The 24,245-nt window shown below is 37.8% G+C and overlaps 1 protein-coding gene across 1 annotated transcript; it reads right to left on the bottom strand.

Annotated features, from left to right (window-relative positions):
- Positions 1 to 1,185: 1,185 nt before the first annotated feature.
- On the bottom strand, positions 1,186 to 23,344 carry FAM8A1 (family with sequence similarity 8 member A1). The gene is made up of 5 exons (XM_036759599.1): positions 22,489 to 23,344; positions 15,982 to 16,102; positions 10,105 to 10,228; positions 8,830 to 8,969; positions 1,186 to 5,647 (listed from the first exon to the last, which is right to left on the bottom strand). The coding sequence occupies exons 1-5, from the start codon at positions 23,237 to 23,239 to the stop codon at positions 5,503 to 5,505; spliced, it is 1,281 nt and encodes a 426-aa protein (XP_036615494.1). The 5' UTR covers positions 23,240 to 23,344; the 3' UTR covers positions 1,186 to 5,502.
- Between the last annotated feature and the right edge of the window lie 901 nt (positions 23,345 to 24,245).

Below are 24,245 nucleotides of genomic sequence, written 5' to 3'. Positions count from 1 at the left end.
TTAGCACATTGAATGACAGGATCTAAAAAGATCTCAACATGCTAGGATGATTGGTCAAATTTAATAAAAAGAGATAGGGAAAATATAAAATACTATTGGATTAAAAAAATCAACTGTACGATATAGAATAGGGTATGTATTCTGAGACATGTCTGTGTAGAAGATCTGGGGTTTTAGTGGACTTTGAGTCAAATATAATATAGCTTCCAAAAACACTAATTTGATCTTAAGGTACACCAATACGTAGTGACTAGAACTAAGGAGGTGATAATCCTAATGAAGTGTTGTTCAGTTCTGGGCACCACATTTTAGGAAGGATGCTGATGAAATTGACCATAGAGGAAGCAACCTGGATGGTGAGACTGAAAACCATGCTATACGAGTATAAGGTAAATTAACTGAAAATGTTCACCCTGGAGAATACTTATGGGTAAATCATCTAAAGGGCAATAATGTAGAAATATTATATTCTCTGTCACTCCAGAGAGCAGAACTAGGACTAGTCATTGGAAGGTGATGCAAGATAATTTAGGTACAACGTAAGGAAAAGCTTCCTAGCCCCAGAACTTCATCTGAGATCAACTTCACCTGGAATATGTATCTTGGAAGTATTCTTTTGTACTTCTCTCTGGCTCTTCTGTTGGATGGCTCCTCTCAAAACCTCTATTTGAGGAGGGGAGTCAGACCAGCCTTTTCATTTCACACCAGATTGCACTGACTCCTTATCATATCCATGGAGGGGTACCTTCCCACCTCTACCCTCCTTTTCTGTGCTATCTCACATTAGAATGTAATCTCCTATAGAGTCAGACTTTGCATTTACAGCATTTATGCCTGTGCCTGGCACATAGTTAACACTAAATACTTGCTGACTAAAAAGAACTATCCCAAACTGGAAAGGGCAGCAAGTTATCCCTTAGTGGAGGGCTTCAGAGATACCCACTTCTTAGAAAGAGGTAGAGGGATTTCCTTTAGAGATGAGCTTGTAGGGGGATTTCAGGTATGGGCTGAATTAGAGAATGTCTAAAGTCTCTTTTGACTCAGATTTCGTAAGAATATCGGAGGCTAGATGTAAATACTCCCTCCATTGGGGTAGATCTAGAGCAAAGTTGGAGATCCTCAGAGGGGCCCACACCATTTTTTGAAACCAAAACATCTCCAATCAGAGACAATGCATAAACACAATGAAGACTGTAATAAAGATTTTATTAAGACAGGATACTATACAAATTGGCAGCTTACAAATTGAATACCATGATTTGTTACAAAACAATGATGCAGGTGATTTTCTATGACAATGAACTCCTATGACCTTTCTGTATTTTTCTGCTGTAGTAATAGATGCTTATTTGAGCAAACAGTTCTTGAAGAATATCCTTGACTGAGTTGGGAACATATCTGTTAAAAATATTTTTGTAATGATCGTGTTTTATAACAGAACTTGAACTATATATTTTTTTGATGTGGAAATTTGTATAATACTTTTTACATTTCTCTACAATGATTCAATTTTGTGAATACTATTATATTAAAAGCACTTGGGAATTATATGTTTGAAAACAAACTAACATTACCCAAGATAAATAATCGAATATAAACTATCTTTAATAGGGTCTGGTATGTCACAAATGAAAAGGATTTATTTAGAAATTTGGATAATCTTCAAACCTAATTTTACCCAACAGATTCAATTTCCTTCTCAGCCAACTCCTTATATACAAATTAACAAGTAGCAAATAAATAGGTTTCAATTCCTTTCTCTCCCTACCCAAAGAAAACTAACTCAAATCAGCAAGGAATTGAAGGATGAGGAGGAAAACTTTACCTGAAAAAAGTAATTATATGCCAGTATGGTTTCCTATAGCTGTACTGAGTTAATAAGTAAAATACCTATGGTGTCATTAGAAATCCATGGTATAACAAAACCATGGAAATGGACAATTATTTGTATTATATGTACAAGATGGCCTAGCAAAAAAGATGTATATTCATTTCATAATAAATTTCCTCATTTATAAATGTAGTAATGTAGTTCAGAAGATAAATGTATATTCTGGGAAGAAATCAGAATACTAAGAAAATAAATGCTTAGAGAGTACATTAGTTTAATAATATTCAACTAGACATATCCAAATGGTCTCCCCCAATAGAATTTAAGACCCTTGAGGTCACTTCATTTTGTCTTTTATCCCCAGTGTCTGTGTAGGCATGATACCTACATATATTGTAGGTGCTTAAATGCTGGACTGGTAAATTTCAATTGGGAAAGACTGTCATGAAAATTTATGCTAGAAGTCCTTTCATAATACTGGCAGGTTAAGTGCTTAAAACAGACTTTGAGATGCTAGAATATTGAGCATTATTTATCGGATTGTAATTTAACTCCACTTTATTACTGAACAATGTGATCAAAGAGGTTTGATTTAACAAAATAATGCAGCAAGAATCTGTATGATTATTAACTTTACAATGTATTTCAGGCTTCCTCTTCTGAAGCACACGGGGCTATTCATTACAATTTTAGTTGTGAATATTTGTAGAGTTTATAAAACAGTGTGATACTAAACTCCAGTAACAAATATGTAAAGTTAATACTGCATTCTCAGATACAGTGGGTATACTTAGAGAACTCTCACTGAAATAATATCATAACTAAATTTCTCCTCCTTTAATTTCCTTTTATGATTTGCTTATATCTTTACATATTACATTTTAAATTTAAAATATACAAATACTATAAAATATATGAATGTGAAGGCAGTAAATTTTTCTAATACCTTTTTCTTTCTTAAGCCTGAACTTTACTTTTCATGACCAAAAAAAGGGAGGAGGACAACGCAAATTCCTATTAATAAGGAAGAGTGTAGAGCATTGATGAGAAAAGAAGATACTTCTATTGTTATGGTACCACTTGAGGTATCTGCTATAAAACTAGAATCCAATTTTCCCCAGTGCTTTAAATTACTTCCGTAGTAGCCTAAAAAAGTGATAATGTCCAAGTTACAACCCAAAAGTGACAATGATGAAATATAGTACAACGAATAGTACTGGTAATTAGCATTATATACATTAGCTGTATTTTTGCAGTATTTCCTACCCCATCCCACAGGATAGTAATTCAAATTTATATAATTCTGTAAGGTTTAAAAAGTTAATTTAACTACTGGTTCATTTATTTTTCTGTGATGTCATATTAGTTTAGAAAATGACCAAATCTAGCATACTACTTCCAACAGTTTTTAGTGAAGCTGAATTTAACACCAAATAGTTTTGAAAAACAAATGTGGCTTATGAAGTTTTAAAATAAAGTTACACCAAAAAAGAGCTCATTGTTCAAGTTCTGTAAAAACTAATTGTAAAAACATTATTCCATATAATTTCCATAGTAAATTGCGAGAAAAATAATTTTAAAAATTGGGATGACAGTATTAATGGGGAGTCCACTTTTTTTTTGTTTTGTCATATAGCAATATGCTATTTAAAAGCTAGGAATATCAAAGGCTATTTTGTTTCACTACACAATTTCTGTATTGTTTAACAAAAATTTAGGTACGAAAATATCCTAGCATCATAGGTTTCAGACCTGCAATGAATTTAGATCACTTAATCCAGAGGTGTTCAAATTCACCTGCCACAATTGGGGGGAACCAGATTAAAAATGTAATTGGCAAATGTTTAACAAAATAAACAAAATTACAATACAACATAGAGATAACATTAATTTGTGGTTTTCTGAGTCAATATGTAGCCTTTTCTATTTGAGTTTGAAACCACTGAACCAAGTCTTAAGTAATTTTACAGATGAGGAAATTGGGGCCCAGAGTGGTAAAGAGACTTGTCTACAATCACATGGGTAGTATTTTAACTGGGATTTGAATTCAGATCTCTCTGGATTCCAAATCCAGTGCTCTTTCCATTATACCACGCTACCTTCCTTTCAAATAAATGGAGATGATGGCTATAATACGGTTTAAAAAATCAAATAAAACCAGAAAACCCTGTTTATTTGGCTCAGAATATCTCAACAGTGCTAACTTGGGCAAAAAAGAAAAAAAAACACAGATTTTTTTTTCTTTAAGTAGTGGAATGAATAAAATGGCAACACATAGAATTACCATTCTTCTTAGCCCCTTAAATACTGTATTTCCTGCAACCAGCAGCATAGTCAATAAGTAAACTAAGTAAAAGAAACCATGGAATTCTTTTTGGCCCACTGGTAATAAATAGTTAGGATTAAGGAATTCCAGTGCAACTAAAGAACACTTTCAAATTGTCAACAACTGAAGACAACACTTCCTTCGAAAGTTATTTTCAAACAATTATTTCATATTGGGAAAAACACAAACATTTCACAGTATAATGACATTTAAATATATCATGAAATACTGAGGTTCTTTATTCAACAGATTGATGCAGTTCACTCCAACAGTACAACTATGTAACTATAAATGATACAAAGTGAGGACTGATTATTGAGTGAAAATCCTATTTGTAAAGATGTTACATCCAACTTCAGAACACTGAGATACACTAATACTTTCTTCATGCTGCAAACACAATTAGAATATTGTTTCATACCATACTGTTTATAAGCAACAACTTGATGGAAGTAATCATTTTTACCATCAAAAGGAAGTGATTATTTCTCTCTGTATTTATAGTCCACAGTGTTCCCTTTAGAGCACTGAAGCATTTGCACATCAATATAAAGTTCAATTTACGGTGGAAATTTTACTTTTGATTCATTTATATAAAGGAATCACTAATTTACCTTCCTTTAAAAAAACCACTGATAATATAGTAATAGACTTAATACTTGTGATCATCATCATCATGCAAGACTTGTCACAAAATACACATTTGGATTAAACATTTAGAATAGTGGTAAAGTTGCACCATTCTTTAAGTAAAATGCAGTATATGTTAAAAAGCTTTAGGTATGAGATAACTGATAACCTTAGCCTCCATTGTCCAATTCACATCTCATGTAACCAATTAATAGGATGGTATTAGGGTCATAATTTATTTCAACCCCTAGGAGAAAATAAAGGTTGCAATCTTCCTAAGAGGTATTACCTAGAAGGTGGATTATATAGGTGTTTACAAAACACAACTGGACATTCTCCGTCCTTTTGTGTTGAACACAAAAGGCTGTAGAAATTTCATTTGGAGACTCAAGGCTGAAATTACTCCCAGCAAATCAACATGCCTTAGAATGTAAGAAAGTATATGTCCATAGTTGATTGTGACATTACATGCCTTCTTTTGAATCAAAAAATTTGACACTTTTTCATTGAATAAGTACTGTTTCTTTTCTGGTAAAGTTCTTTGGCATTCAAGTAAAGTCAATACTTTCTGGATAGTCATCTGCATCACATGGGAGTGACTGTTTAATTTCCGAATCACCAGTTAATCTAACCCAAGGATACTGATGTCCTCAAAATATAATTTTAGTCTTATAATTAATACAGAAAGTATGGAATTCAGGGCTTTTTCTTGGCATCATCTAACCCCATTTCTTTTTACCACAATGGTTCCTGCTACAATGTCATATGCTGTTCGATTATGCTGAAAAAACAGCAGTGTGATGAAAGCAGGAAAAAAAGAAGCAATAGAAAAATTCTTGATCAAGGCTCGAATAATGGACCTAAACATTTAAAGGACAAAAAAAAAATCAGGTAATACTCATTTCAATATAAAATCATTTTCCTAAGTCCAAAATATTTAACATTAATCAAAATCATAACTATGGCTCACATTTACTTACAAAATAAATTCTGTTTCTAATATTCAAAGTCATTTTTGAATAGCAGGACTTGTGATCAAATTCCATAACCCTTTAGCTACTTTCAAAGACAGTAACCTCATGTTAACAGGGGAAGAAAGAAATAAAGGATTGGGACATGCTGGACACAGAATTAATGACATTTTAAAATGCTTTTCCAGTAACATAAAAAGAACATCTTTGTAAAAGAATAAATATTCTGTTGAATGCTTTTTCTACAATCATTCACTAAAGTGTATTTCTGGCATTACCTTCTCTTTAAACTAGTTCTACTATACTCCCAGTTTTTATCATATATGAAGCTTTAGGGGTTTAGTTATCTCCCAGCTTTCCTTTCTTTTTGAAATTGAGCAGTTAAATAAGCAAAGCTTCAAAAACAGGTTCAAATTGCTTCAGTAATAGTTCAGCCTGGAAAATAATCCTGGAAATATTAGATTTCTACCTTTCCCTCTTTTTTAAGCTGTTCTAATTGGCACTTTAAAGAAGCTTGTGGAATTTCAAACTGAGACAAGGACCAGTATCCATTTCCTCTTTGTACTAACACAGTAATTATAGCCCTTAACTTGAATGACTAGGACAAGGCATATCAACAGGAATACTGAGCCTCAGAGAAACAAAGGTACTAGAAGACCCATGCCACTATGGAATCAGAGACTGAGGGGCAATCCATTTGCCCCAAGTATAAAGTGACTTTGAGAGGGGCATCATCCCTGTCATCTTGGGATGAATATACAGTATTGCCACTGAGCATGAGATCTTTATTTAAAGACTTTTAATAAAACAGAGCACACTACTTTTTTTTTAAGTCCATTCTACTTCTGGATAGCTCTAATTTTAGAAGTTTTTCATTATATCAAGCTAAATTTTGTCTTTCTCCAACTTTCACCCACTTCTATTTCTGCCCTCTAGAGTCAAGCACAGTAAGTTGTAATGCTGCTTCTATGGCAATCCTTAAAGACTTGAAAATAACCTCCTGTCTTACATTCTCCAGGTTTAATTTCCCATTTGTTTAGTCCAGCCTCTTGTGGTATGATCTTGAAACTCTTAATCATATTGGTACCCTTCTTTTAAAAAAAATGTATATATACATTTTTTTTCAAAAATCTGCTTTCTTTCCCACCAACCTCCTCCTCCCACAATTGAGGATGAAAAAAATTTAAAAAGTCCTGTTACAAACATGTATAGTCAATCAAAACAAATTTCTGTATTAGCCATGTTTAAAAAAAATGTCTCAAGCTATGCTCTGAGTCCTTTACCTCTCCATCAGGAGGTGGGTAGTATGTTTCACCATTAGACCTCTGTAAATCATGGCTGGTCATTATGCTGATCAGAGTTACTAAGTCTAAGTTGATTATCTTTACAATATTGCTGTTACTGTATAAATTATTCTTCTGGTTCCATTTACTTCACTTTGCATCAGTTCATATTGGTCTTCCCAGGCTTCTCTGCAACTATTCACTTCATTATCTCTTACAGCACAGTCATATTCCATCATATTCATATACCATAACTTGTTCAGCCATTCACCAAATGAGAGGCATTCCCTCAGTTCCCAATACTATGCCATAGTAAAAACAACTATACACATTCTTTTTTTACTTAGGACAAATCCCTTAATATACCCACCCTCTGTCACTTCTCTTTGTCTCTATTTTCTTCCTGAGTGAAATGTATTTCTGTATCTAAATGTATTGTTAATGTATTTTTGCTTAATTTGAAGATCTTCCCATCCATTAATAGGCCCATGTGACCTGCTTAAATCACATGGAAGCCTAAGTCACATGTGGTAGGAGGAGCTTGCTGAACAGGTAGTGCAGGAAGGGTGAAGCAGAACGGAGAGGAAGTGAAGTTAGAGCAGTTAGAGCGGTGGGAGAGAGCAGAAGCAGGCAAGGAGGCAGCTAGGACTGTGAGTGCCTGTATGGGAAGGCCCAGGCAGGGGGAATACTTTGGGATGGAGTTGCTCTCTGCAGTGATAATGTGTATTAATTTCTTTGTTGCTATGATGGATTTGGTTTACTGGTGTTGGGATTTGGCTTTCTAGTGTCTGAATAAATGTTCTGATTCTGTCTTCTACATGGAGAGTCTGTTATACTTTGTGATTCAGAACCACAGTGGCATATTCATAGCAATAGCAACCACTGTGAATATTGCCTTGGCGATACACCAACTCCGTGTATGTATTCTTCCCTCCTCTGACCAGTGCAGATGAGAGTGAGATTCAAGTCAGTTATGCCCCAAACTCCCCTTCCCCTTTGCATAGATTTCTACTTGACCAACTCAACTATGAGGTAATTTTCCCTAATTTTTCTCACCTTCTTGTCCCCTCCACCCAGTAAATTCCTCTTACTCTCCCTCCCTTTCTACTCTTCTTTTAAGAGCATCAGGATGTAACAGACCTACTCCCAGGTCATCCATCTAATTAGATTCTCCTGATGACCTTTAATTATATTAAGGTTCAGATTTTTCATTTTGCAATATTAGAATGTAAATAGTTTATTCTTTAGTTCCCTGTGATTGTTCATTGACGTTTACCTTTTTATGTTTCTCTTGACTCCTGTTTACAGAATTTCCAAGTTTCTAAAAAGCTCTGGCCTTTTTATAAGGAATACCTGGAAGTCCTCTATTTCATTAAAGATCCATTTTCCTCTCTGTAAGATTATACTCAGTTTTCTTGGGTAAGTTATTCTTAACTGTAAGCCTATATCCTTTACCTTCTGGAATATTGTACTCCAATCTCTATGTCTTATTATAGAGGAGGTAGCTAAATCATGTGTCATCCAAGAGGTGACTAGTGGTTTCTTTCTATTTCTATTTTGCCCTCAGGTTATAAGAACATGGGAAGTTTTCTTTTATGATTTCTTGAAATAGGGTATCTAGGCTGGTTTTTGGGTCATGGCTTTCAGGTAGTCCAAAGATACTTAAATTTTCCCTCCTTGACCTGTTTTCCAGGTTACTTGCTTTTGCATTGAATAATTATTCTTAAAAGTTCATAATTAGTTTTATCAGTATAGAGTAAGTTTAAAAATAAAAACCTTAGAACTTACGTTGTTATATTAACATTTGAAGAAGGAATCACTAAAACACGGCTTGGTGCAATGAGTACTGATGTGTCACATGTCACAACACGAAGTCCCAGCAAAAATTTCCCCGGAGTGGCTCCACCTGCTCCCCATATGCAAATTATCTGGAAAGAGAGATTAAAAAAAATATAATCGGGAAAAAATAAAATATTATTTTAAAAAAGATGTAAAAATAAGGAAAACATTTCCCTTCTCAATTGTGTTGATTAATAAAGTTTTCCCCAATTATTCTGTTTGCTCCATACTTGCTGAAAACTTTAAAGTGAAAGGAAAGCATCTTATGTAACATTACAGCTAAAGTTTATCATGTAAAATCCATCATTATACATCTAAGCAAGGACTAGATCTAATATGTTTAAATATGTGACTTTAGTTGTCCATGCCAGAGACAGGTATTCTGCAGCTTCTCTTAGTGACATGATATATTCTGTCTAGTTCTGTTTCTAAACTGGCTTCAAACTAAGCTCCCTGAGGGCAGGGCAATATATCTTATATTTTTACATCCTCCATATAACTACTAACATAGGTATTAGACATAGGTAGGGGCTCAAGAATAACAACCAAGTTACCTACATTTACATTGTGCTATAAGATTTATGAAGTGTCTTCTTCACAAAACCTCTGTGAAGTAGGTAATGTATCATTATCACTATTTTATAGATGAAAAAAACCCTGATGCTTATCAATAAAGTGACTTGTACACAGCCAAATAAAATGACTAGTAATTATTGGAGCTGTGATTCAAACCCAGGTATTCTACTCCAAGTACAGTAGAATTCTTTTTATTATATCCTATTTGCTTTCAATCAGCAAATCCTAATTTACTATTGATGAAGTTTTGACCGAGAATGAATGGAAGGATTAAAAAAAGAGATAAAAATTGCTATGTCTATAAAGAGATTGTATATAATAACAAGTATTTGTGTGTATCTAAGGTTCTTCTAAGTACAAGCTACTTGAGATTCTGGGCACAAGGTATAGTATAAAGTGAACTGGCTTAGGAAAAACCTGGGGTCTAGTCCTTAATTCTTAGTACTGTGAACTTGGGAAAAATCAGTTTGTTTCTCTAGATTTCTGCTTCTTATAAAATGAGGGGGTTGGGCTAGATTACCTCAAAGCTCTCTACTCAGTTTAAGACTATGGTTGTCAAAGGCTTAAATGTCCAATTTTGCCTTGTATTAATTTCTATCACCAAAACATTAATATTCTAAAAATTTTCTTGAAATACCAGGATCTTACCTCATAGACACAAACTAATAACCTGTATATAAGAGCCACAATCATCATTTTCTGCAGGTCTTCCATTGATGTGTCTTCATCTATTTCTTCTATTATGTAATGCATAGCAAACTTAGAAATATCCCTATAGAGAATAAAAGGCAGCATTTAGGTTATGAAGAATGAACTACAAGAACAGTTAAATAAATGACAGATTAATATTTTCCATTAAAGCACACCAATATTTAAAGGAAACTCTAAAAATGAATAGCTCTCTGCAGCAAGAACTTCCCACTCATTTTCACATGCCAGATTTCACATTACTTAAGAATTTCTTCAGTCATCCCTTTTTTTCCCAAAGAAACTTTCATTAGTTTACTCATGGATTGACAACTGTACATCTACACATGCCATCCTAACCACTGGCATCCCCTATCCTTATCTCATCTGAATCTATACCTAAAGTTCACCTACTGACATAATTTAGTTTGTGCAGTCTTAAAAAAATCTATCCAAAATTTAAGTATTTGGATAAGGATAGAAAATGACATAGAGATTTTCAGAGGAATACTTCAACATGGAATATAGGAGATAAAGATGACAGAGACTACAGGGAAGAAGAGTTAGATAGTAGTCCAGTTTTGCTCAAGCATAATACATGTGCAAAGGAGAAGTATTAAATAAGACATCATTTTTAAAGGGATTCAATAAATATGAAATAACATTTGATCCTAGAATCACTAAGGGGCCAAGGGCATTTACTGAGTAGGGAAGTGACATATATATTTAGACCTGTGCTTTAGGTAAATCATCTTAGCATCTGTGTAGGGAATGGAATAAAGATGGGAAAAATTTGAAGTAGGGAGACCAATTAGGAGGATGTTTAAATAGTCCAGGTGAGAAGTGAAGAGAGCCTGAATGAGAGTGGTGTAAATGAGAAGAGAGGTGAGAGCCGTGAGATGGAGAAGCAGAACAAGCAATATTCAGCAAATGACTGGACATGTGGATTCAGAATTAGGGAAAGCAAAAAGTCAAAGATAGCAGCTAAGAAAACCTGGATAGCTGAAAGAATGGTTGTGACCTCAACAATAATAAAGAAGATGAGTGGGGTTAGGGGGAAAAAATTTAATGTTATCTGTGATCAGAATCACAATTTAGCCAGGCAGCTCTGTCCCTCAACTATGAGGTGATCTAGGTAGCAGGAGATGAGGTAGAATTTTCTCAATTACTCCTGCACAGCTGAAGTGGATAGCAGTTAGTTTAAGGGCCAATACTTGACTCAGAACGGTGGGAGGGAAATAGGAAGCTTGCACATCGAAGAGAAGGGAAAGGTTGGGGGAATGTTTGGGGGATAAAGGTAGGTGTGGCTGTGTTGGAGACAAGCTCCCAGACTAGGTATCAGAGAAAGGATGGGATGAGAGCACCAGCATGCTGGGAAATGTTTAACAATCAACTCTCTGAAAAGAAAAATGGACATATGGTACGCTTTAAATTCAATTTGCCTTATTAACATTGTCTTCATCATTTTCTTAAGTCTAGATAATCAATAAAACAAATCAAATCCTGAAGTGAAGTGTTTGCTGAGTTTGAAGATAAAAATGCTCATGTAAAACTGAACAACTGTAAGTCGGCTGCAGCATATTCCTGAATGTAAGCAGTCTTCCCAACCTGCAATTAGTTATTTACACACCCCCTTAGGGACTCTGGTTGTAAACTGTGGTGCTAATCATGATCTTCCCTGACCATTTAATAGGCCTCAGAGGTGGAGCTAGTTAAGGGAAGCTTGATTAGGTGAGGCTTGTTTGTAGGCAGGCCCACACCCTTTTGCTAAGGAGGTACTAAGTCCCAGGGCCCTAAACAGGGTGTGTGTGTGTGTGTGTGTGTCTCTCTCTCTCTCTTTATTATATATATATATATATATATATATATATATATATACACACAACACACACACACACACACATACATATATATACACACACATATATACGTATATATGCATACATATACATATATACATATATATGTGTGTGTATACATATACATACATATACATACATATATATACATATATATATATATATATACACATATGTATATCCACTGGGAGCAGCCATTAAGCTCAGCACTAGAGAGCTGCAAGGGGAAGAAGATGATGAAGAACAGAGAGCTGCAAGAGTAGAAAGAGCTGTGAAGAAGACGGAACTGAGAGAAGGAGAGAAAACTGCGAGAGAGACACAGAACTGGAAGAGACAGAGAGAGAACTAGAAGGGCTCTAAGAACTGCAAGGGCTTTCAGAACTGTGGGAGGAGAAGATGCAGGCAAGCAGACAGGATTTGTGAGTGAGTGTTTACGGGAAGGCCCTAGCAGAGGGGAAGGTTACAGGATGGCTTGGCTCCTTGTTGTGATACTGTGTTTTAATTTTCTTGCTGCTACATTGAAGTGGACTTGCTGGTTTTGGGATTTTATCCTCTGGTGTCTGAATAAATGTTTTACTTCTTCTGCCTGCTATACAGAGAGTCTCTTACACTTTGTGATTCCAAACTATATAGGCACATTCATGATCACCATCGATATCGTGAATCTTGCCTTACTGATACATAGACGTCTGGCATAATGTCACATTCCCCATTTGGGAGACCATTGGTCTAGCCTTCTAACAGTATCAATACAATTCAGGAGGCAGTTTGATGGACTCAATGGGTTCAGAGCAATGGCTTTGTGAGATTCCTCAACCTCAATACCTTGCCAGAGGCTACGTTCAAATTAACTTTATGGTAAGAGGACAGAAAGAGAGAAAAGATCAGGTAGCACAGAAGAATTAAGTGATCCTATGTTTCATCTCAGATCCTCCAAATATTAAGTACATTTTCATAGAACCTCAGAATTTTGAAAGATGATAAAGGTCAATTAGGAAATATTTTAAATACGGTCAAATTGAAAATAAGTTTTCATAGAAGTGTTTATTAAGTTATGGGTTTTTAAACAAACATATCTATCTCATACAGAAAAAGAAAAAGATGACTAGAAAGTGAGTTTCTCCTTTCCCACTGGTGCTATTATCTTGTCACTACGTATGACATGATTATTGGGTAGTCAAATTCAGGATACTTTTCTCCTACTAATTATTGTTAAAAAATTATTATCATCAGGTTGGACATTTAAGTCTAAATTATTATGGACAGGAAAAGTTCTGCTGTGCCAAAACATGAATATATAACACATATTAATCATTGGTATAAATTTAAATTCTGAGAACTAAAAAGCCAAACACTACCAAGAACCTCTTAGAGTATCTCTACCATTAGCCCGCAGAAATGTACAGACCAGTCACTGTAGACTGAACCCCTCTTTCTGGAGACTACAAATATTTCAAAGCCTGTTTGGTCTGTAAGCTTCTAATTTTCTTTTTCTTTGACACAATGTCCTTTCAAAACAGCAGCAGAAGAAGTAAGTACTTATTTTAAAATACAGCTACATTTTACTAAAAGGAATGATTGATTGCTACCATGTATATACACAATTCTCAAATACATTAAACTACAGTAAATAAATTGGATTATATGGTAAATGTATACTGCCATTTCGTATCACCAAAATCCTATTCAAAAAAGCAAAAAACAAACTTTTTTTTTAAAGGGCAAGATAACTTTAAAAGGAACATGAAAAACTTGAATTAAAATAAGTTTATATTATACTCCAAGAAGGGGTATAATATTGTTTCAACAATCCGGCTAGCAGCTTCTGTGGGGGTATAAGATCCACCAAAAACCAACACCCAGAAAGCTGCCAACACACTGCAAAAGCACAGGTTCTTTTAATCTGCTTTAGTAAGGAAAGCAACGTTAAGGGGTTGACAAGCTTACTTTAATTCAGCATACAAATATCAATCACTTAGTTCAGGGGAAAAAAACCAGCACCATGAACTTCAGAGCAAAATACAAACAAAGTACAAACACTGACAGACAGACCTTGTCTGATTCAAATCCCAATAGTTAACAGAGTTTAACAGTCCCAGCATCCAGGTTTACAAGCTGGAGGGCTCTTAGCTATAGCTGCCTGGAGCCTCTGCATCAGCACCACCACGAGTGAGAGCTCCAGACAAATTACAAACATCGACAGACAGACCAAATACAATTCATAGTTACCAACATCTAGGTTCACCCCGGGAGCTCATAACAAGGGCTGGCCCAGAGTCACTCGAGCCACCACTGCTGTGGGTAAGAGCTCCGAAAAATAGAAAGCCAACCCCTGGTTTTATATCTTTTTCAGGGTCCAGGGTGAGTCACACATGCAAGTCACCCACGTGACCTAGAATCACAAAGAGGCGACTTAAACCCACCTGGTCTAAAAGCCTCTGATGTCCCAAACATGTCGCTCAAACTCATGTGTAAGCTAGGCCCTCCCCTGAGGCAAGAAGGCCACCAAGGACTCCCAAATCTAATCAAGGAAACAAAGGCCAAACTCTTCAAGGGCTAAGCACTTGAACTAAGTGCTAAGAGCCCATTTTGCTTACCAACACAAATACAAATACTTTGTGGTAGGCAAAGATCTAGAAACAAATATTCCCATTAATTGAGGAACTGCTAAACAAAATGTATATGAATGTAATGAAATATTATTACTTTACTACAAGAAATGATAAATATGAAGATTTCAGAGAAGCAAAGGAAAACTTATATGAACAGATGCAGAAGGAAGTAAGCAGAACTAGGAGTACAATACATACAATGACTACAACAATGTACATGGGAAGGAAAAAAATGTGCCTTAAGCTAATTAGTTAAAATTAAATATAATCATAATGACTAATCTTGCACCTAAAGAAGAGATGAAAAAATGTACTTCCCTTCAATGGAGAGGTGGACAACTATAGAACATTTAACAAACTGTCAAGACTCAGCTGACATGGTGATTAGTTTTGGTGAGCTGTTTTTTCTTTCTTTTTTTGGGGGGGAGTGAGGAAGGCAGGGCAATTGGGGCTAAGTGACTTGCCCAAGGTCACACAGCTAGTAAGTGTGTCAAGCGTCTGAGGCCATATTTGAACTCAGGTCCTCCTGACTCCAGGGCTGGTGCTCTACTCACTGTGCCACCTAGCTGCCCCCTTTCTTTTTTATTAAAAGGATGAAGGGAGAGGGACAGAATACATTAAGAAATTAAAATAACAGAATAAATTTATATAATTTGTGGTATCAGTAAAAACAGTTGATTTAGGTATATTTATGACAACCTTAGAAAATAACTAGCCCTTATTTCTTGTTTCAACATCAGCTAGGCTCTTGCTATACACTTCTTGATTTTGAGGTATCCAAATACATGGTTCATTTCATAAAGAACAGCTGCTATATTTGTTAGCCACAGAGATGACTAAGATGGTGATAGAACTTGAATTAAGATCATACAAAACTAGAAAAAGGGCGATGAGTTATTGAACACTTAACTAAAACATCATTTTTATAATCTTATTTTTCCTCCTAAAAGGAAGGGCCACTGAGGAGCAACTGATTAAATCATTCACGGCTTAAATGTTCTTTATCCTTTACCCGTCAGAGTATCCACTGTGAATGGACCATAGTAGCCTCTAGAGCAATATTGTTTCCCAAAGACTGAAAAACAAGTTCAGAAACTTGATCCTTGAACTTGAGGTTCCCTATCCCTATTCCAAACACAAGCCATGTTCCTACTGTTACTATTAACTTTTGTTCTCTTTTATAGTTATTATTTAAAACTACTAAGGAAATAAACTTGAAAGAACACATCAAAAACAGAGCCAAAGTATACCACTGACAATCTGGTCTCTTTAAGAGATTTGTTCATATATATTTACATACTTTCAGCTGAAAAAAATTTCTTTAAAAAAGAAAGAAGCTTATAAGCCTTTTAACTAAATTAACTTACTTTATTCCACTGACATGCATAATAGTTAAGACCATGGTTGCCTTTATAAAAAACAGAATAAAGAAATCCACCATCTCCGCCATAAACCTGTGTGCCAAGGATGGAATAGCATATTCTCTACCTGAAATAAGAAAAAAACACGTTATAAAAATTATTACATTAAATTAAATGTCTAAATTACTTTAGCATGGCTTAGCATACTAGTTAGGTTAGGAATAAGGAAAGTAATGGAGAAGAAAAATTATTACTCAAAAATTCCCGTTAGTAACTCATAATATTAACAAAATTAATACCAAAAATTAACATCTAGTACTTGTTATACACTATTGTACTATGTTATATTTATATAATCTGATGAATTTAAACTCCATATAAAATACTAAAATCCATGTAATTACTGTCTTTTATCACCTTAGTGATAAAGGGTATCACAGATAGCTCTCTTAACAGTGTAATAATACTTTATTTCAACAACAACAAACTGAAGGAGGGGCAGAATTCAACTGAGTTTATACTTGAAAGAAATCATCATCTTATGAGATACTGAGATGAAAAATCAACTTCACAAGTAAAGGGTGGAAGAGAACTTGCTAGACAACAGAAAAAGACTTGCAGGTTTAGTGGACAGCAAACTTAATGTGGATCGATAGTGAGATGTGTCAGCCAAAACAGCTGATGCCAATCTTAGTCTACATGAATAGAAATAAAGCATTCAGAAGGAGGGAGATAATAGCCTGATCTGATCTAACCTGATCAGAATCCATCTATAGGATTAGTGTCAGTTCAATTAAATTGAAAAAAAACATTTATGTTTCAGAACATTTTATAAGGACAGCTGGAGCTCATCCAGGAGTTGACCAGACTGGTAAAGGGTCTTGAAACCACGTTACTCAAGAATGAGTTGAAAGGTCTGGGGATGTTTAGCTTGAAAAACAGGGAACAAGACAACCATATTCAAATACTTGAAATGCTGTCATGTAGAAGAGGAATTAGCCCTAGTTTTGTTTGGTGTAAGAGAACAAAACAAAGAATGAAAAAGCAATTTTCAACTCAATATAAGGGGAAAAAACCTTTTTAACAACAAGAATTGTTAAATAGGCTACTTCAGGAGTTAGGTGAACTAATTACTCTTAATAACTCATCATGGAGGATTTAAAATAGAAATTAGACAATTATAAATTATTGGGGATGTTGTAAGAGGGGATTCAGGCTTCAGGGAATTCATGCTTCAGGTGTGGATTGGATTAGATAACCTCATAAAACCATGATTTCATAAAACTATGCACCTTATAGTAAAACCAAAGGGAAGCATAAATGTGGACATCCAGGATCTCAAATTCCTATGTCCAACATTACCTCACAAGATTTACATCAGTTATTAGATTTGCTAATCATACTGACAACCGGGTTGTAAATTTGTTGTATACAAGATTTACTTGTTATTTTGCTAAATACTGACCAAGATAAAAACCAGAGTATAACTGGTTCTTCTCCCACATATAAGTAGCAGTCTGTCATTAAAAAAAAAAGTCAAGAAGGCCTGGGTTCAAGTCCTACCTCTGACATACAGTGACTGTATAAGCATTTCAATGGTATAACCATCAACTCAGTGCTCTAGCCAATTTTCTAGTAAGATACAGAGCAGATATATGCACTGGTATATGAATTGGTAGAGTTACCTGTATCAATGAAATCACAGGTCTAATTCCTTTTTCTTCCCTGTTCTACATACCATGCCCCACTCCGCCCCTCAAACAAAACAAAAATCTATACAACTTAGGACAAGCAGAAAGATAAAACAGGGCCCCTTGCCTTCAACTGAGCTTATTTTTCTTTCAATGACCAACTCATTTTTCTACTTCTGATATATCATTTAAAAAAAAAAAAAGGTTTTGCTGCTGTTTCTTTGCACTGTAGTAATTTCCCAATATACCCTCCTTTTTTTTTTTTTAAACAAAGAACAGTTAAGCACTGTTGTTGAACTGGAAACGATAAAAAAAAAATCCAAGATGTGGTTGATACCCAAGATAAAAGGAAATAGCACCTAGGTGCCCCTGATGAATTCAAATCACCTGGCCCAGATGAACTATACTCTGAAAGAACTAGTGAATATCACTGCCAAGCCACTGTCTGAATATTTCAAAAATCATGGGAAATAGGAGAGGTACTACAAGATTGAAGAAGGGCAAATTCTGTTTCGATTTTCAAAAAAGTGATGAAAATAGAACCTATAAACCATAGGCCAATGAGCTTAACCTTGATTCCCGGAAAAATTCAAGATGAGATCATTAAAGATATGGTTAGTGAATACCTAACAAAGGTAGAACTGGTGATTACAAAGTACCAGAATGGCTTCATCAAAAACAGATTATGCCAAACTAGCTTCACTTCTTTTTTTTTGATAGGTTTACTCAACTAGTAGGTGGGGGGATGCTGTGGATATAGTTTGCTTAGATTTTGGCAAAGCTTTTGATAATGGTCTCATACTATTTGTATGGAGAAGATGGAGAGATACAGATTAGACAACAAAATCAGATAAGATTCATAACTGGTTGGGTGTCCTGATGTCTCCAGCAAAGTCTTCTGGTCAATAAACATTTATTTATTAAATGCTTATTATGTGCTAGGCAATGTGCAAAGGGGAGCCAAAAAAAGGTAAAAAAAAAAAAGTCCCTACTCTCAAGGAGCTCACAAGTCTAATGGGGGAAAAATACGCAACCAATCATGTACAAACAAGCCATATACCGGATAAATTGACAACAACAAAGAGTAATTAATACTAGAATTAAAGGGGATAGGGAAAGACTCTTTGTAGAAGGTAGGATTTTAGCTAGGATTTGAAGGAAGCCAGGAAATGCAGAAAGTAGAGATGAAGGAGAATATTTCATGCATGGAGTGAAAATGTCTCGTGTCAGGTGGTAGATTATCTTGTTCAGGGAATAACAAGGAGGCCAAGGTCACTGGAGTGCAGAATAAGTGATGAGGTGAAAGGTATAAGAAGACTGGGAGGGTGGGGTGAAGATTAGGTTATGAAAAGCTTTGAATGCCAAACAGTATTTCAGACCAATCAGCACGCTATTGCAATAGTCCAGACATAAGGTGATGAGTGACTGCACTGGGTTGGTAGCAGTGTCAGAGGAGAGAAGACATATATGTGACAGATTTAGAAAGGTAAAAATGACAGATCTTGGCAACAGATCGGATAAGGGAGGGGGAAGTGAAAGAGTGAAGAGTCAAAGGTGATACCTAGGTTGTGAGCCTAGGGGAAAGGAAGGATGGTGTTACCCTGGCCAGCAATAGGGAAGTTTCAGAGGCGAGAGTTTAAGGGGAAAGATAATGAGTTCAGTCTTGGACATGGTGAATCTAAGATATCTTTAGGACATTCAATTTGAGATGTCTAATAGGCAGTTAGAAATGTTAGTTTGGATATCACCAGATTTGAGGATCATCAGCGTATAGATGATAAAAGAATCCAAAAATGAGATTTGATTGGAGATTATGAGATCACCAAGTGAATAGTAGAGAGGGAGAACAGAAGAGGGCCCAGGACAGAAAGCCCTGTGGAACACCCAGGGTTGGTGGACATTATGTAGTTGAAGATCCAGCAAAGGACAATGAGAATGAGCAGTCAGACAGGTAGGAGAACCGAGACAGTAATGTCCCAAAAACACAGAAAAAAGAGAATATCGAGAAGAGGGTGAATGACAGTGTCCTAGGCAGTAGAGTGGTCAAGAAGGATGAGGACAGAGAAAAAGCCATTAGATTTGGCAACTAAGAGAGCACTAGTAACTTTGGAGACAGCAGTTTCGGTTGAATGAAGGCACTGGAAGCCAGATTGTAGAGAATCAAAGAGAGAGGAGAGGAAATGGAGGCACCTTCTGTATATGGCCTTCTCGGGGAGTTTAGCTGCAAGAGGGAGGAAAGATAAGGAATAATAGCAAGTGGGGAAGGACGGAACACCTGAGGGTTTTTTAAGAATGGGGTAGATGTGGGCATGTTTGTAGGCAGTAGAGAATCAGCCAACAGACAAGAAAAAATTGAAGCTAAAAGAGAGAGAGAATGGGAATAATTCTACTGGAGAAAAAAAAAACAATGGGATGGATCACGTGTGCACGTAGAGGGGTTTGCTTTGGCAGAAGGGTCACCTCAGTATGTGAGAGAGGTGAAGGATGAGAGAATGGCAGAAGGAATCTGGGTGATGTGAGATGAAGAAGAGGAGAGGAAAGGGAGCTCTCACTGAATGGCCTCAATTTTTTCAATCAAACATGAGGCAAGATGCTCAGTTCAGAGTGGGAAGGGGTAGCTGTGGGAGGTTTGAGGAGGGAAGGAAGAATCACTGCGGTTGAGTACCCCAGGGATCTTTGCTTGGACATATGCTCTTTCACATTTTTATACTTGATACAAGAACACAGATGACATGCTCATCAGATATGCAGATAACACAAAGTTAAACATGATAGCCAACTTGATACATGACAGAAGTGGGATACCAAAAGATCCTGACAGACTATAGATGAATCAAAGATGAAATTCAATAGGGGTAAATATAAAGTATCTTACTTGGGCACCAAAAAAAAAAATCATTTCCCAAAGTACAAGAGTCATAGTTAAGACAGCTGTTGTTTTCAAAAAGATCTGGGGGCTTTAATGGACAGCAAGCTTGATATGAGTCAGTATGATAATGTGGTAGCCAAAAAAGCTAATATGATATTGAGCTGTATTAAGAAGAACATAGCTTTTAGGCATGAGGTGACAGTCCCACTGTATTCTGCCCTTATCAGACCTCATTTGAAGTACTGTGTTCAGCTCTGGGCACCACAGTTTAAAAAGAAAGCTAGAAAAGTGTTTAGAGGAAGGCAAGTAGAATAGTGAGGGGCTCAGGTCATATAAGTGTCTATTGAAGGAACTGGGCATATTTAGCCTGAAGAAGAGAAGACTCAAGGAGCTGTCCCATATATTTGCTCTGTTTGGCTCTAGAAGACAGAACAAGCAGCAACAGGGGAAGGGAGGTAAGGGAAAGGAGGAGAAGAAACTGAAAAGATGCAAGTTTTGGCTTGATGTCAGGAAGCACACCCCAATGATTATAGTTGTCCAAAAGTACAATGGGTTGCCTCAAGAGGTAGGTTCCCTCTCCTTCGAGGTCATCTTCAAATACAAGGTGGACAGTCGCTTGTTGGGTATGCTACAGTTGAGATTCCTATAGTGAGATTGGTGTAGACTCCAGAGATTCACTGAGGTCCTTCCAATCCTAAAATTCTGAGAACTCTGACCAACAAACTCACTACTTCTGAGAGTGTATACAACATTCTTAATTGAAGACTTGTACTTCTCTATAGAAAGGAGGGAAGGATTTCTTTGTTCTGTTCTCAAGGACCAAGATTGTCACTGCATTAAATATGACTTCAGCAACCCTTTTGTGTCACTTTTGTTTACATTATTTATTGTAATTATCATGTATGGTATTCTCCTGGTTGTGCTTTTTTTTTTCCGCTCTGCTTCAGGTCAACATATATTTTTCCATATTTCCCTTAATACCACATATTCTTGATTTTTTTTTTATTAGAGAGGCCATGTGTCATATTAGAAAGTTGGCCTCAGAGCCAGGAAGCTCTAGGTTCAAGTCCTGTCTCTGGAACATACTGGCTGGGCAACTCATTTAACTTCTAGGTACTTTGGGAATTCCAAAAGACTGTAAGTTGCAGAGAAGGTACCAGCCTGCATTGGTAGCTTTCCTGGGAGCTTACTATACTAATGAAATCACAGGGTCTACTTCTATTTATATTCTTATTTTTGCAGAGCAGTAATTGACCATTATATTCCTAAACGACTTTAGTTTTTAAATGTTTTATTAATGCCATTCCTTTTCACACTGCAATTATTTCCTGATACACCTCCCAACGAAAAGGAATCCTCTCCTCTAACAACAAAAACAGTTAAAGAAGCTTAATAATTACAAGAAATGAGCACACATAATCTTTTGGGTAGCGGTATATAGTCAAATCACTCACAAATTAACAAATTCAAATTATCTGGCCATGGTCACCTAACCACCTCGAGCGATCATATATTAACCTGTGTCTTCTGACTCTATATCCCCAAACTCTTATCTACTTTACCATATTACCTCTGGTCCGGAATATAATACAAAACATTTCCCTCCCAGGAGGGTTTGCAGAAAAGGTCAGGTAGCAAAGAGAGCTTCCCTAATGTGGAGTTTAATGGAGCAAAGGAGAAAGAGAACTGTGATGCACATGCGTGAAGAAGACCAGAAACCTAGTCGTGCCCTTTGGAAATTGCAGCCTATATGTCCACCTTAAGGAAAAAATCGAGGTCCGAAAGGTGCAAGGGTTTCTGCGCTAAAAAAAGAAAAAAAAAAGAATATATAAGCAAATGTTTGAATAAATAAAGGCAGGCACCATTGCTTCCAAACGAGCTCTACCCCCTTCGCACACAGACCTAGACTAAGACCCAGAGACAGACACACCCACCCACTCGCCCGCCTCTTACCTGCAGGACGCCCATTCTCGTTCTGCTGCCGGGGCGCGGTGACCCCTCCAGCCCTGGTCACCGGAGCTAATCTAGCCGACCCCTGCCAGTTGGGAGCCCGGGGCGCCGGGGAGGGGGCGGCGGCGGCTGCAGCAGGAGCGGCGGAGGTCGCGGCAGCAGCCGCTGCAGCTGCGGGGTCGGCCCCGGGAGGGGTGGCCAGACAGTAGAAGGGGTTATAGTAGCCCAGCGGGGCGAGCGGGGGCCCAGCCGCCGGGCCGTTGGCGGGGCTGCCGCTTGCCTGGGCGCAGGACGGCGGCGGCGGCTGCGGCTGCGGCGGCGGCGGCGGCTGTGGCTGCGGCTGCGGCTGCAGCGGGGGGCTGCCGTAGGCGGGGAAAGCCAGGAGGCCGCTCTGCCAGGTCAGGTAGCCGCAGTACGACTGCCACAGCCATTCGTGCACCTGCCGGGAGTACTCGCGCGCCGTCGGCTTCTCTGTTTGCTCCTCACCGCCGCCGCCACCGCCGCCAGGGTCCGCTTCGCTCTCGGGTGTCTCGGGCTCGCGCTCCGGACCCGCCTCGGAGGCGGAGGCTGCTGCGAGGTTCTTCGCCTCGGGCCTTCCCGGGGCCCGGGACTGGCCTGGTTGTTCGTCCCGGGGAGGGACGACGGCCGACGAGCTCGAAGTGGAGGCTTCGGAGTCGCGGTCCCCGCCTCGGTTCTCCCGCTTGCCGCGCTGCCTGAGAAGGCGGCCCTGGGCTTTTTCCGGCCCCTCCGCCATCGTCGCCACAACCCCAGCGGCAGCTGTATCTGTCACTGCGCTGTCTGCTTCCCGACCAACTCTCCCCTTCTGAGCCCCGGCCCTGGCGCCGCCGCAGTAGCCGTCGTCAACAATCCGCACCCGGAACCGGAAACCCCGCCCCTTCCAAACGTCACCGCCCCTTTTCCAGCCGCAGGCGTTGCGGAGCTGCAGTGTTGGGGCGTTACTGCGGCGCTTGCCTGTTGTCCTCATCCAAGAGTCCCTGAGTACGCCCTTTAGGGCCCAGCTTGGGCCGTGCAGCCTCAGGCCCGGCTGCAGTTTCCCCCAGCACTGCAGAAGGCCCGGGAGCTCTTTCTCTGCCGTTCAGCTTTATTTAAATTAGGGATGTCTGGGTGGGAAAAATCCCCGGGGAACCTTTGTAGAAGCCCCTCGGTGCCCACAGATGTGGTCAGGCAGCCCTCTTAGCGCCAGCGACAGGGACTTAGACAATAAGGAGAGGGAGGCTAGGCTTAAAAACCTTGTCTGAAGGACGTAGGGGGTCTGGGAATGTAACCTTGCTACCAGGACCGAAACAATTGACTTGTTTGCTATATTTGAAGTAGAGGTAAATGAAGAATAATGAGGTTGGGTGATATGGCTCTTCGTTCCCACCCCATGAAAAGGTATCCTGGCCAAAGCCTACCCAGATGCTGCCTTCAATTAGCAGAACTAATCTAAATTCAGAAGAAACTAATCTTATACATAAATTTTATCTTGAGAAAGGACAATTAGTGGCTTAGAGTCTAATAGCAAGAGAAATAGTTTTTTTTGGGGGGGGGTTGTCAGGAAGGCACACTAAACTTAACATGGTCAATAAATAGTCAATAAAACATTAAGGGCCTGTTTGCTAGACACTGTGCCAAGCACACGCGCACACACAGGAGTCTCCACTTTCAAGGTGCTTACAATCTAATGGGGAAGACACTAAAAAAAGAAGCTGAAAAGGGGAGGGGGGAGAATCGTCAATATAAGGGATGATAGGGAGGTA

Source organism: Trichosurus vulpecula, chromosome 1 (assembly GCF_011100635.1).
Source record: "Trichosurus vulpecula isolate mTriVul1 chromosome 1, mTriVul1.pri, whole genome shotgun sequence".
Classification (NCBI taxonomy): Eukaryota; Metazoa; Chordata; class Mammalia; order Diprotodontia; family Phalangeridae; genus Trichosurus; species Trichosurus vulpecula.
The sequence above is the reverse complement of the archived record's forward strand: the minus strand, read 5'-3'. Positions and strand labels throughout refer to the sequence as shown.